At 36.9% G+C, this 14615-nt stretch overlaps 1 protein-coding gene across 4 annotated transcripts in view; it reads left to right on the forward strand.

Moving 5' to 3' along the window:
* Positions 1-253: 253 nt before the first annotated feature.
* Positions 254-14615, forward strand: part of RALGPS2 (Ral GEF with PH domain and SH3 binding motif 2) — a gene marked incomplete at both ends in the record, with an annotated part of 100523 nt that continues 86161 nt past the window's right edge. For 2 of the 4 annotated variants that reach the window (XM_082483301.1, XM_082483303.1), the window contains 2 exons: positions 269-325; positions 3942-4049. In XM_082483301.1, coding sequence (XP_082339427.1) covers positions 269-325; positions 3942-4049 — 165 coding nt within the window. Of the gene's footprint in view, positions 326-3920; positions 4050-14615 lie in introns of all 4 variants that reach the window. The other 2 variants (XM_082483304.1, XM_082483302.1) reach the window with 2 other exon arrangements.

Here is a 14615-nt window from a genome sequence, read left to right on the forward strand (position 1 = left end):
AGTAATGGATCGTGATGGAACCTTCAGTTGTTTGTGTCAATTTTAAGTAGGTATTTTTAGAATGTGTTTGAATCTAAAGTTTGGACGTCAAAGTGGTATAGCCATTTTGGAAGTACTTTATTTTTGTTATGGATTTTAGATACCACATCTTGTTTAAGACATGAGTAAAATGGTTTCTGATTACTTTTTGCAGGAATGGTTATTCAGTTGCCTTGGAGATGATCCTGCTGTTGTAAATGTAGGGCTGAAGATTAATGGTGTGGGCAGTATGGACCTAATGAACGGACAGTCAAGCAGTGTTAATATTGCAGCTACTGCTTCAGAGGTAAGGATTACAAAAATCAGTTATTGGATACTTAAGACTATAAGTACTCTATTTTTTAAAAATGCACCAAAATGTAAGTTTTTCTTTTAACGGATCTGGTGCAGCAGATTCTTGTTTTATGTGTTGGTTTCATATGCCTCAGTTTAGATGTGAATAACTTTAAGTTCTGACCTTTGTATACCAAAATAAAGCATGAGCTAGCATTTACAGCGTTGCCATAGCCAAAACTGCCTTTTTTATGTTCTCTTCTATCACATCTAGACAAAGAAGCTTTTCTTCTCAAGTTTTAACAATAATAGATGCTCTTAGAGTAATAAGCTGGGCTGGCAAGGCCTGTGGGAAATGTTCTCTTCTTGGACAGGTATTTGTGTATATGTGTCAAGGGGCGGTCTGACATGGTAGCACTGGGGTAAAGTTGTTCCCTTTGTCTCTTGGACTACATTCAGGCATTGGTATGGATCCTTTCTGCCCTCTAGAAGTGAACAGCTCATGAGTTAAGAGCATGTGTATAAGCCAATCAATGGAAATTGGCCTCCTGCAATGATGCCTCTTATTTTGAAGTTAATGTATTTTTCCATTTGTCATCTACTTGTTAAAGAAAAGAAGGGGTGGGGTCAAGTTAGTACCAGAACTTTTTGAGTTCTTTTTGCTCTCATCATGTGAGGAGCTGTTGAGAGTTGTGACTGATTCCTGAATTCTTAGCAGTGTTGGAGGGTTTGCAAGACCTTATTGTTTTGTTTTGTTTTGTTGTTGTTTTTTTCCTAAAACGCTTGCAAATCACTCCCTCTTAAAGTTTTTGAGTTTTTTGTTAATGCCTTGTAGTACTGGGATGAAGGGAAGTGAAAATCTCCCTTTGGTGTATAGTGAGGGATCTTTCCAGATGCATTGTTTGTCTTCTTTAGGTGACTGTATATGCTTTTGCTTATACAAGTGTACAATACTAACTAAAGCTTTCTGCTCAGGGGAGACAGTTACTTTGTCACTGGTGCATATTATTTTTATTGCTTTGTCAGTGTGAAACATGTTTTTACCATAGTGGATTTCAGTTTGTCTTCTTTCTTTCATTATTCATTTGTCTTTTGTTGAAAAGACAAGGTATTCAAGAACATTACAAAGTCAGAAGTGATGAGAGCCACGAAGTCCTAAAATCAGTTGCTTCCTGGAATGAATCTTTGGACCTTACCAAAGATGTTTGGTTTATGTATTTACACATGCGTTTTGATAGCAGAGCTGCATGCGTGCTATGCACTTGCATGTGCATATGGAAATGATAAGTATCACAAACAAGGTGAAAGGAAAATTGGAGTGTTTTATCAAAAGGAATCAAATAATCTCCAGCACAATGCATGAGTATTGTCAAGATTTAAACAAGTAAGCTGGCATCAATCTCCAAGACTATTGTTTGTTTTTATACAGATACTTGTACTTTTCTTATTGTACTATGAATCATTGATTGAACATTTGTTGGCAAGCAACTAAAAAAATTTCTTGGAGGAAAGGTCTCTTTTTACTCAAGACCATAGTTTTGAATGTTTACATGATGTCTGATAAAATTGACTAAAATATATTTTGGCAAAGTTACCACTTGCTGAAAGCAGATTCATGTATTTTTTCCAATCTTGACTAATCGTGAGGAGGGAGGACTTGTAACTGAAATGTTTCTGTAAGTATGTTGATTACTGAAAATGCCTGTCTGGTTTGGAGTTTTTGGCAAGTCATCTTTTTCAGAGAGATTGTACTGTTAGAAGAACCCAACTAAAACCAGACATAATTATTAAATGAATGTGTATTTTCTTTATATGTCCTTACAACAAAAGTGCTTAAAAATGGCCAATGGTTTATTTCAGCTGGCTGAATTCTCAAGGAGTTCAAATGTGCTTATTTCTGTGAGTGGAAAGACAAAGTCAAAATCTATAGTGTAGCCCTAAAATACTGCCTTGTTAGGTTTTCAGGAGAAGACAGTAGCATAGTAGAACTGTTTACCAGCATCAGTGACTGCATGCTATCCTCCCTCCTGCCTTGGCATCAGCAGACATGATGCAGGCGTTACTGAAAGTACAGTGTAACAGTACTGAAGTTCGGCTTCAATCAGAAGGGATCTGGTGAAGTGCTTATTCATGTTTGTGTTGTGTATATGACCCATATCCATGGTCTTGAAAACTTAAAACAGTAGCAGTAAAATTACACGTACTGTCAGAAAGTGCCTTCATTATGTGGGCAAAGTCTAATCTTTTCAGCTTCCTAGGAGGCATCCCCTGTGATGGTGGTTAAGATAGAGTGCTTACAGATACATCAATCTCCAACATAAGACAAGGCAGGTCTTGCTTTGTGCTCAGCGTGTTTTGCCACAGCTGAGCTGGACCTCCCAGCAACGGTGAAAATAAGCTCTGTGCACCAATACTAGTTTTCTTTCTCTTCAGTCTCTCCAAAGGACGTATTGGCAAAACAGTTGTGGGAGCTCTGTTAGCACTTACATCAAGGCTATGCTATTGCTGAAGCATGCAGGTACCATACTGTACTTCAGGCAAGCGTACTGTTTGCTGAAGAAGAGGAGTTAAACCTGATAATAGTTATTGACTGTAGTAACTGTGGTCCTTCATGATGGTTTTGTCCACGTGTCTTGTCTTATTTCTTCCTTTTTAGTCAATAGTTTCCTTTACGCCAGGTTTCTGAAAATGAGAAGAAACTAAGAAGCCAGAAGCATGCATAGCCTTTCCAGTTTTTGGAGGAGAGTGTGGGGCAGCAAAGTGATTGCATGCTGTGTGCATATTTCTGAAATAAGTATGCCTGACCTTCAGGTGTGAAGCATACATCTGGATGCAACATCTCAACCTCCATGCGAAAAAATCCTTCTTTCTTGTGATGACTGAATAGAATCTAGGTTTGCATCTATATACTAAAGGAAGTACTCATAACATAGATGTATTGTTTTCATATGAAACAGTATATGAAACATATGAAACCAATATGAAGTGTTAATTTCATACAAAGTGTTAATTTTTTGACCTATGTTTGTATTTTGCAGGGAAGATAAATCTTTATGTTGTAAATAAAGATTCATAGAATAACATTGTAGGATCTGGTATTTTTTGCAAAGGTGCATTTAAAAAAAACAAACTAGAATTGTTTATACTAAGTGTCTTCAACAGGAACACATGTAGCTCACAGTGTAATTCTTGTAAGTGGTAATAATTCTAAGAGAACCAAGAGGAGATTGATACTGTACTTCGATGTTAACTATTCCTTTGGGGTGGACTGTCTTTTTCCTCACCATAGCGGTATTTTTTCTGTTTGAAATTCAGTGTGACTGAATTGTTATTCTTTTTATTATTAGCTTTCCTGTCAACAAAATTGGAATATAATTATGTGTTGGAATATAACTATTGTGTTTTGAGGAACACGTTTGAAATCCATTGAAGTCAGTTTGAGAGCCTCTGATTTTAGAGGTTTTTGTCAGGATAAAGTATGTCCTGTGAATGACTTTTAATTGATAACTTGTCCAGTAGAGAAATTATGTGAACAGTGATGTTTGAACAGAAATTCTACTTTTGGGAGTGTAAAAACAAAAAAGAGGAGAGAACCAAAATATCATTGGTGGTTTTGTTTGTTTCTGCAGAAGAGTAGCAGTTCTGAATCCTTGAGTGACAAAGGTTCAGCTGAACTGAAGAAGAGCTTTGATGCAGTGGTATTTGATGTTCTAAAGGTTACACCAGAAGAATATGCGGTAAGCAATTCAAGTAATTTTTGTTACTTTGTGTGTGAATCTTGGCAACTTTTCTCTGCTTCTCCCAATCTGTATGTTTTCTGCCTAACTTCCATTGTCCATGGGTTTCAAAAATGAATCCTGCACTATAGTTTTTAATTGTCTATATTTTGTTTAATTACAAGTGATCTTTTTTGGCTATGCTGTCCAGGCATTTTTCACACTCTTAGGTATAACATAGACCAAAGATTCTTAAATCTGTATCATGCAGCTTAATTCTGACCATGCATATTTTAGTTGCAAGAATATACTTGATCTGTACTTGTTTTTTCTGATGGTGTGTTAATTTTTAACTCTTAATTCTTATATTGAGGGAGTGTTTTCTTCTTTCGGGTGCAATGGTACAGAATAATGAGTTGGATATCCTGCAGAACCAAGGAGCAATGAGTAAAAATACTTAAAAACATTGGGTGGGTTTTTTTGTGGTTGTTTTTTTTTGTTTTTTTTTGTTTTTTTACCTACTTGTAGAGGTTAAGATGACAGATCGTCCCTCTAGGTGGTTCAAGTATGTTACTAGAAAGATTGCTAAACAAGCTATTGCTCGTGCTGCATTTACAATTCCAATGATGAGATTCATGATGAGTTGTCCTGGGGAAATTATTGAAACATGGTAGTATGTATCACAATGTTCCCATTAAGTTTGTTCTAAGTCTTAATTGTTAATAACTATTTCAGTTAATTATTAATGGCAAAATTGATTTTAATGAGCACACTGAAAATTTAAAGCATCTGGTTTATGAAGTGGTACTTACACATTAAGTTCTTCTTGGGTAGTTAATGGGATTTATTCCTGACTGATGTTCAAGTCATGTAGTTCAGGCATCTTCCTTGCTCCACTGTCAGGAACAGCTGGGCAATGAGTCACCTACTTTTCATGGGAAGATGTTTTTGGGGCTGGCTGTTCTTTCAGTTTTATCTTATGATTTCTCTATATAAAGGAAATCTAAGTATTTAGGCAATTTGGGGCTAGGGGTGTGAATTCAAGTGGAATTATGCATTCAGGCCAGAATAGCTACAGGTTCCTTTGAATCGCTCAGCTATTTAGCCAGTGGTGGATGCTGGTGAGCAGTAGAATAGATCACTTAGTCTGTGTGGAGTTGTTGTCACTCACATGGACAGCAAAATATACAGAAGTGCCTTGTCTTGTATCTAATTTCATAATCCTTTTGCTCCACTAAATCATCTCTCCTGTGCAGAAACCTTTTACTTTCATGGGTGTTCTAAATGTTACCTACTTAGTAAATCTTGATCAAATAAAAATCTTTATTAAAATCCAATGTTTTTACTGTTTTCATATTATATTTCAAACTGGGTAGAGTTCTACTCACAAACAGGAATCTTTTCATTAAGCATTTCACATTACAATTACAAACCTGTGGCTGTATTTTTGATTTATACTACCTCATTTAATTTTGCTGTTTTCTCAGTTCCCCAAAAGAAAATACCTTTACTCTTAGCCTTCTCCCTTTTAAAGTATCTAGTTCTTCATATCAGGTTTCACTTACTGTAAATGGATCTGAAATGTCTTATAGATAGGATTCTGAACAATTGAGCAAAATTGCCAGTAGTCAGTGTTCAGCCCTTTAGCAAGGTTATAATTAATTTCATTTCTTTTCCAGTGTTTCTGTACACAGCTGTACTACTTAATGTTTGTTTCCTCAGGCAAGTTTATCTGCTTTTCCAGTAGGGCTTGCTTGCTTTGAAGGCTGTCTTTTTCTGCTCAACCTTGCTGAAGGTTGTAGAAATAAGTAAATTTGCCAAAAACTTAAGTACCTTGGAGGAAAAGTACCTTTGACCCTTACGCTTGTTTTCATTTTATTGGCCACTTCCTTATTCTTTCTGGTTTTACTCCTACCATAAGAGAGAAGTATAAAATCTTCATCTGGATTTCAGTGTTAACGTGAAGACTGCCGAAGTGATGCAGTATGGCCAAGCTCTTGATACCAGTAATGATGAGAATGCAAAACTATGTTAGTAAGGTTTTCATTATAATAGTGGGTATGTAGCTCTCAAATTGGACATAGATACGCTACCAATTGCTTTTTCAAAGTACAAGAAAACTTCTGGTTTAGTGATAGCTCTTGTAAAATGGATGCAATGCAGACTACTGACATCTGTGACTTAGCGAAGGCTGAATTTTTTACCAACTGCAGAACGAATACTGTTTTCAAAAAAATATATTTTTTTTTAAAATGGTGAACTGAGGAAATAATTTGTGGGCTAAGTACCCACATTTTGCATTTTGATCAAAATGGGTCACTGTGTACAGATGGTACAATTACAATTATGCTGGAGAAAGAAGAGCAAAAATCTGAAAGATAATTAAGTTTGAGAGATACTGGAAATAAGATTCATCGTAGTGGTTTCAGTACTAATATGAGACACACAGATGTCTCTTCTGTTCCCACTGTGTTAGAGACATCACTGTTATTTCAAAACTCGATCTGTTTAGTCAGTTATTGGGTAAGAGACAAGTTGGACTGAGAAAACTATTGCTTGTAATCCTGTATTTTCAAGAAGCTGCTTACCAAGCCAACGAGAAGCCCAAGTGTAAATATTTTTGGTGATTTTATTTCCATATTCTTCTCTTTGGCAGTCATCTAATACTATCCTGAATGCAGTCGGTGTGCTGTTTCATGTAATGGTCCTTTGTTAAGTCTTGTACTAACTTTCTAGCAAAAGTAAGCCAGCCCTTCAAGGGGTCCAGTTTGAACAGCAACAGAAATTATTATTGTAATACATGTATAACGTCCAGTGATACTGTTGTTACCAACCAAGTGTTGTAAGTTCTTTGTAATGTTGAAGGCCACTCTAGAAAGGGCCAAGTTATAGTTGAAACAGGTGAGATCTTCAGGCATAGCTGCTGCTGTTGCAAATTCATAGTTTGCTTTATCACCTTACAAAAACAAAATTTCCAAGGTATGTGTTGAATACTTGTGTTTTTCATAATTTTTTTTTTTTGGGGGGGGGGGGGGGGGGAGAATCCCATTCAATGAATATGAAGTAGGACACGTTTGTTTTCTGCTAAGGATTCTACAGACAGCTTTCCAGCTGTAACTAATAAGGAGACTGTCTCTGTTTTGAATACCCGCTTTTAGGCTGATCACTGCTCACTTCTTTATTAAACAGCTAAAAGCCACAAAACAAGTTGGTGCCAGGATTACCCACTGGTGTCTGGCCCTGCTGATGGAGCCGTTGTGTGTGTACAGGGTAGACACAGTTGCAGTGAATGCTGTCCATTTTTGTTGAAGGGAGAAGTGTGGTTTTGAGTGTACAGGGCACAATTTGTCGGGGAGGGATATGTTAATGGTGCAGCAGCAGTAGAAAGGGGGGGGGGGGGTGCTGAGACTGAAAGAAAAAAAGAAAATGCTTTGGGGACATGAGCTCCAAATTAAGATGCTGGCGAACCTCAAGTTGGAGAAATATTTATTTTTTGCTTTACAGTAAATTCTTATTCCTTAGACTGCTACTGTTTAATTATTTGACTGTTTATTACTTTTTAACTCACTTTTCCATTTTATACTTCAACTTAGCCATGGCGGTGTAAATATTTGAGGTAGAATTAAGGGAAGCGCAGCTGTATAAATGCATTGCTTTTTTTTTTCCCACCTAGTTATCTAAGAAGGATTCTTTATTCTTTGCCCTAGTCCCTGAAAGTGCTATGGAGTAAGTTTGCATTAAGATGTATGTGTACTTTTTTTCATTCTGATTACAGTTAAACTTTGTCAAATGGATGTTGGAAAAAAGAATATTGCTTAATTTGAAACTATATGCATATAACATTTATTTTAAAAATGTTTAGGTGAAACAAGGAATTTTTCTTAGAGGAGTTCTTATGACAGTTAAATATCAAGTTATCTATATCTGAAAAAAGAGCATGAGAGTGTGTTTTGTAAAGGAAGCGGGTCTCAAGTTCTGGAACCACATGGCTTGTTTAATAAAAGTGCAGGAATAGGTCTTGAGCTGTGTGGGGTTCAACACACACACTTTTTGTCACTTTGAACAGAACAAAAATAACTTAAATTGGCCTGAGGTTCTCCCCAGGAGAACTTTCTCTCTTGTGCGGGACTCTGGCAGATTCACAGCCCCCTCTGCAAGTTCCTGCACAGCTACTGGTGTGAGTTGTGCTACGCGGTTCCTGGCAGTAATGTTGGTTTTGGCCTCTCCTGAGGCTGTTTGTCAGTGGATTAGGGAGTTTGAGGCAAGTCTGTCTGCTGCATCTGAGAGCAGTTCGAATAAAGTGAAGTACTGGGCCCTAGGAGCTTTTGATGAAAAAGGACTTCTGCTTGTATGTATTCCTGTTAGCTTTATTTTAGGGAAGTATCCTCCCAATGAGAGCAAGAAGAAGCAACTTTATTATAGCGTGTAGAGGAACTATTAATGATAAAAGTTCTGGAGCAGACTTTGTGAGAAAAGAAGGAGAATTTCAACACAGGAACTTTTATCCCCCAGTGTTCATTTTGAACTGCAGAATTATTCTGCTACTGATGCAGTGCTTAACAGAGGCTTAGCTATTTTTTCAGTGAGGAAAATTATTCTGGCAGCCTGGAGAGACAGTGCTAAGCCAAGTTGGAAGGCTTAAATATAATTCCTTCTAAAAATTCAGATTAAGGAACAATTTATGAAGTGCTTCTTGAACCAACATGGCTTCAAGGAAAATCAGATTATGGCAATATTCTTCAATAACCAAAATGTAGGCATTTTACTTTTTTTCATCTCGGACAGAAGCTTAGTTTTTCTTTTCACAGTGGGAGTCTCTGTCCAGGAGCTCTATGGGAAGTGCACTATCCTCATGGTAGGTACATGGCAGGAAAACTTGTAGTACAGCAAGTAGCCTGACAGAAGGAGTTCATGCTTGAGAAGGTCTAGGGACTAGAAACATGGTATTATAGCTCAGATCAAATGGGAAATTTCACGTAGGGACATGGAGAGGGGCTCAGTGCAGTGGTGTTATTTGCAACTAAAAGTTCTTAAGTTACAGGGGTTTATGGAAGGAGAGTAATCCATAGGTGCTCACAGAGAAGAGAGAAGGAATTGGGGAATATTTTAAAGTTCCGTTTCATTGAGTTTCTCTGTATACCTCAAAGAAGCACAATGAGATGGGGTTCTCAATCACTTGGTTGTAAAATTTCCAACCTGACAACCTTGCCTGAGAGAGGTGTAAATCTCTTTATCTGAATATGAAGCTGTGTGTTAATAAGTTTAGTATTTTGAAGTACTTGTTAATAAATCCAACATCTCAACACACAGGAGACCAAAAATATTTTGTTGGAGAATGTCCCCAGGCAAGGTCTTTCAACCACACGCAAAAGCTCGCATGGCTGTGCAGGGGGGTAAAAAGCTATCTTCCAACTACCATTCCAGTGTCTTAATTGCAAGATGATCATTAACTGTTTTTTAAAAGATGGTTTTCTCCTGTAGGGCTCTTCAAGTGGTTGAGGATTGATTAAATATATTAATCATACATTAAAAACATACCTCTTCTAATCATATTGGGGAATTGTTATCTGAGGTCTAGGGTAAACGGAAACAAAATCCCATTCAGGTCTTTCACTGCTCGAGCAATGAAGAAATTCTTTAATATTCGTAAATTAACTCAATAGCCTTCTGGAAAGGTAGAAAATACCAAGTTTCCCTATCTTTGTTTAATTTAAAAAATGAATAAGAATAAGTTCAAGGTTTTGTATTGCACATGTGATTATTTTTTTTTTTAAATATATGCAGCTGACAACTCAAGAAACAGAGGTTATGGTTGGCTTGCTTCATGTAACAAATCGATGTGAACACTTACAATTTTTGATTTGAATATTAAAACATTAAACCACATTTAGGAGGAGGAGCTATCCAGGAATTTGTATTGCCTGGATTAAGGAGCTGGAATGAGAAAAGTTAGTGTATTGTCTCTTCACTGCAGAAACCAAATTAGTGGCTTGTTTATTAGGGTTTAAAGGGACCATGATTTGGTCATGGTAGAAGTTGCTTTTTTTTTTTTGGTAAGATTTGATCAATGGCATCTAACATAAATATCATAAATTATTTTCTAAGTTTTGTCATTTCAAGTGCTATTAATTAGAATGCCAGCATTTCAGTTTGCTTTATTTTTTACTTAGCAGGGAGCAAGCACCCTTAAAATGGTAAAAATTCAGCTGTTTGACTTATTCATAAGTTGATGTATAAAAAAAAATTTTTGTCAAAGGTATTCTTAAACTATTATGTGAGGTACACTGTCATGTCTAGAAACCCAAATGGCTTCTTATCCATCAGCTTAGGTATTGAGCTATCGGTCGCTTCCCTCTTTGGAATTGTGAACAATTTAAGTGCTTGGAACTCTTAATGGAAATTGCAAGCTCTCTAAGAAAGGAACCTCAATAAGGGATGTTTCTTGAACAAGTGGTAATGTGAAACAGTGTTAGTGAAGATCAATATGACTTTTAGTGAAAGCAGCAAGATGTGTAAACCAAACAAGCAAAGAAACTAACCCAGTTGAATATCAATGTGATACTAGAAGAAATAAATTTCTCTCTTAAAGCTTACGGGTTTGAATTTTTTTTTCTATTCTTAGAGTTGCTTTTTTTATATTGTAACATTCTTAATAGCAATTTAAAATCTTTTTAGTAGTGAACGTTAATCTTGAGCTTTGGCGTGTATGTTGGTTTTTTTTCCCCAATGTTAATATGCCATTCCCTATTTAAAATGTATGCATTTGTTATGATATGTGAGTTCTGGTGTGAAGTTATAACAACTGTCTTTGTTTCATAAATAGTGGGTATTGATCCTATCTTAAAGTAATAATTGGATTAGGAGTCACTACTGAAGCAAGTTATATTACAATTTAGCTAAGGCAGTTCAGGTTGATTAAGATGACAAATTCTGGAGGGCTGGGAAGAAAGACAACATTTTTTTTTTTTTTTTTTTTTAAGCATTCTCTCTTCTGTGTGAACAATGAATCAGTTTCCTGGGTCATTTTTATTGTACTGTTGTTTGAACTGTTGGTTGGATTTGATGACCTTAAAGGTCCCTTCCAACCTGGAAGATTCTATGATTCTGTGAATCTTGTTTTAGTGAGGAGGATTTGCAGTGAAATGTTAATAACTATTGAAATGCCTGGGTCTCTTGTAAGGATGTTTTAATATAACCTATATTCACATTTATTGAAGTGCCCATTCTTTTGGTTTCAGCTTGCCCACTTCTACCAATTTTCTAGTTAATTTCATTTATTGGGAAGCATAGCAATACGTTCATTCAGCCACATATTTACCTAAAATAATACGTTTCTGGGAAAGCTTGATATACTTTAGCAGACAAGTGGGAGACTAGGGATTGAGCTCTATGGCTAGTATTTCAGGACTGGGTTCTTCACCTTGGAAATCAGAAGGAAGACTTAACCCTCACTATAATGTGCTGCTGCTCTATGGTCAGGATTGCATCAGGTGAGAGAAATCAATCCATGCTTTCCTTCTGTCCCTGTGTCTTTTGAGTGTTCTCTGCAGGTAATAAAGTGTAATTCTTTAGTGCTTGTGCCTGCACAGCCATGGGTGCGTGGTTAAATGATTTACAGAACTGGGATAGATTTCCTCCTTCCCAGTGAGTGGGAAATTAAAAACAACACACACCCCCAAATAACAAGCAAGTTTGTCCTACGCAGTGGTGCAGTCTTTCTGTATTTAGGTGAGTGCTGCCCTCATAGGGAAGCCCTTAGGCATTCTCAATTTATCATCTTACACTTTTAAGTAAGATTTAGAAATAAACAAACTTGTGCCTCAACTCCTTTTAGGATAAGTGTTCTCTGAACACGTCTTGATTATTAGCTTCAAGTCCATTTTAACTCTAGAAATTAGTTAGCCAGGTTTTCCCTGCCCTCTTCTTAAATATCATGCTTTTGGAGAAAAAGTTTGTTCCCTCTACTTGTTGGCTGTCTTTCCCTGCCCCAGTAAAGACATGCCTTGACTATCTGTTTCCTCAAGAGAGCCTTATACGTAGAAAAATAAGAGGGCATACTATTAAATCTTCAAGGTGAAGCTGTATTTGCTTACCCAGATACAGCATAACATCACCCAGAATGACATCTATGACATGTTTAGAAGTTTCTAATGCTCTTCTGTATGCAATGTAAAGATCCAGCTGTACCTTTCACCTATAGCAGAGCATTGTCAAGCATGTTGTGGCTTTTGGCAAGGAACTACTTCTGTCACTGTCCAAGGGTCCTTGTCGTTTCCTAGGTAACCTGCTCAGGGTTAGGGAAAGGTGGGAAATAGCACAAAAAACTACCAGCACTGTCTATGCATGTGTTCAAAATCCTTCCAAAGCAAAGTTTTCTTAACCACTGTTGGAATAGTTTGTGTTGTCTGGGTGCACTTTCACAAATTCACAGTATCACAGTATGCTAGGGATTGGAAGGGACCTCAAAAGATCATCTAGTCCAATCCCCCTGTCGGAGCAGGAACACCTAGATGAGGTTGCAATTCATCCACTTCCGTTGCCAGGAATGAGTTGTTGCTGTCGGTACATTTTGTGGCAAGATAAAACTACCTGTCTTGGGGGGGGGGGGGAGGGGGGGGGTAGAAAAAAAAAAAGCTGGGAGAGAGAGTCTTTAATTTTAGGAAAAGAAACCATTTTGATTCCCTCTAGCGTAAGTAATTTTTTCATAGGCCTCATATTAAAGTCATAGGATGGTTTCAGTTAGCAAGGTTGCTTTCTGTTTGAAAGGTGTCTTTTGTTTTTGGCAAAAGCTTATTATATATATTTTACTGTAGTTGCTATGGGTGCAAGGGAATAGAGAAGTTATGTTGAAGGCAAAAAGTATTTTGGCATGCTATGTTCCTGATTTTCTGTTATTACTAATCACTGCTGCTTAAAACAAATGGAGGGAGGTATGTCTGTCTGATGTCCTTGACTTCATTTAAACTTCTAATGTATAGTATAATTTGTGCTGTCAAGATAGATGCTGCAGCTGATCAGTTGATTGTTAAATCATTTAAAAATGGTAGTTTGGAGATTAATTTTTAAGATGGCAGTTAAATAGCTTGTGGGTATTAATGAATGGCGGGTACAAATCATAGACCTCATAGCCAATGCAAGTGGTTTTTATGTTACAGGACCAAGAATGTCTTGTTTATGTAAAAGTTTGTGCAGGATTTACTGTTACAAAGGTGTTCAGACATGTACATTTCTGAGTGTAAATTTTTTTATTTGTAGTTGAGTATGTGGATTCATTAAATTGGTCTGACTTAATGTCACTTTAGCCCAAGACTAGAAAAATCTAATATAGCTTTAAAGCATCATGGTTTTAAAGCCAACTAAACCAGAGCCCAGGCAAGAAAGTTTGTAAAATTGAAGCTCATAAAGGGCTTTTTACTTTCATGGTGTTGTACTGCAGAATACCAGATGATCGTGTCCAGTGGTGTGTCAGTTACAGAAACTGGGACTGATTTATATAAATTTTTTATGGTCATGTTTAATTGCTAGAATTCATACCTAAAACTAGATTTAGAGGTCAAGGAGACAAATGTACAAAATGCTACAAAATGTAGATTTGGTTGCCTGGCAAAACACATCACTTCTTGTCTCGTTAGAGCAGGTATTGTCATTAGAGCAGGTGCATCTCTTTGCACCTGCTTTCTTTCAACTAGAGCATCCTAGTTAGAATTTTTCTGCAAGGTTGACTTTATCTGAGAAGCTATTCTGCTGTCCAACAATGGCATTCAATGGAAACTGCAATTTGTGAGAGTTGCGAAGCTGTCAGTATGTACCGCAGAGTGTATAAATGGGGGAACTGCTGTTTTCAAGGAAGTGAGAATAAAGCTATGCAGCTCACATCTGAGGAAACTGAACAAGATCTCTGAATTCATTGTTGAAAGGGTATTTGCAGTATCTAACTCGGACGGCAGTGGTATTTCTGGGCTACCTACATACTCTTTGAAAGAGATGGTCTTTTTTGGATACGTAGGCAGAAAGCAATCCTCAATTGTATGCCTAAAATAAGGCTCTGTGAATATGTTTCAAAATGCAAAACCTGGTTGTTGACTCTGTGAGTTCCCCTTTACCCCTTTGAAAGCTGAACAGACATCCCAGAATGAAAATGTACTTACTGGTTCTGACTTGCTGGAAGTGAGATGGCTGTATCTAATTTTAACTGTTGCTGCACAACTGAACAATTACTTAGCTTAGTTATTCAGATATGGTCCAAGTATTGATTGAAGAATTTTAGGGATTTTTCAATAGAATTGGGTAACATCTAGACTCAGATTCAGAGTTTGAAGAGAAACTGCCCTTGAGCAACTAAAGTTAGTTCATTGTATTCTTGGATAGCTTCTTCTATAGCGTTTTGGAGTTCAAGCTCAGACTTCCATACATAACTGCAGGATTATGCTCCTGAGAATAATTTCTCATAACTTCTTTATTCTATTAAATGTGAAGTTTGGAGAACTTTATTCTCTAGTTTGCAGGACGGCTCTGTGGTAGGAGCAGAAACCTCTGAAATTAGCTACAAAATGAAACCCAAATAATAAAAGGAAACAGAGCAAGTAC

The sequence above is a fragment of the Vanellus vanellus genome, assembly GCF_965231255.1.
Source record: "Vanellus vanellus genome assembly, chromosome: 5".
Lineage (NCBI taxonomy): Eukaryota > Metazoa > Chordata > Aves > Charadriiformes > Charadriidae > Vanellus > Vanellus vanellus.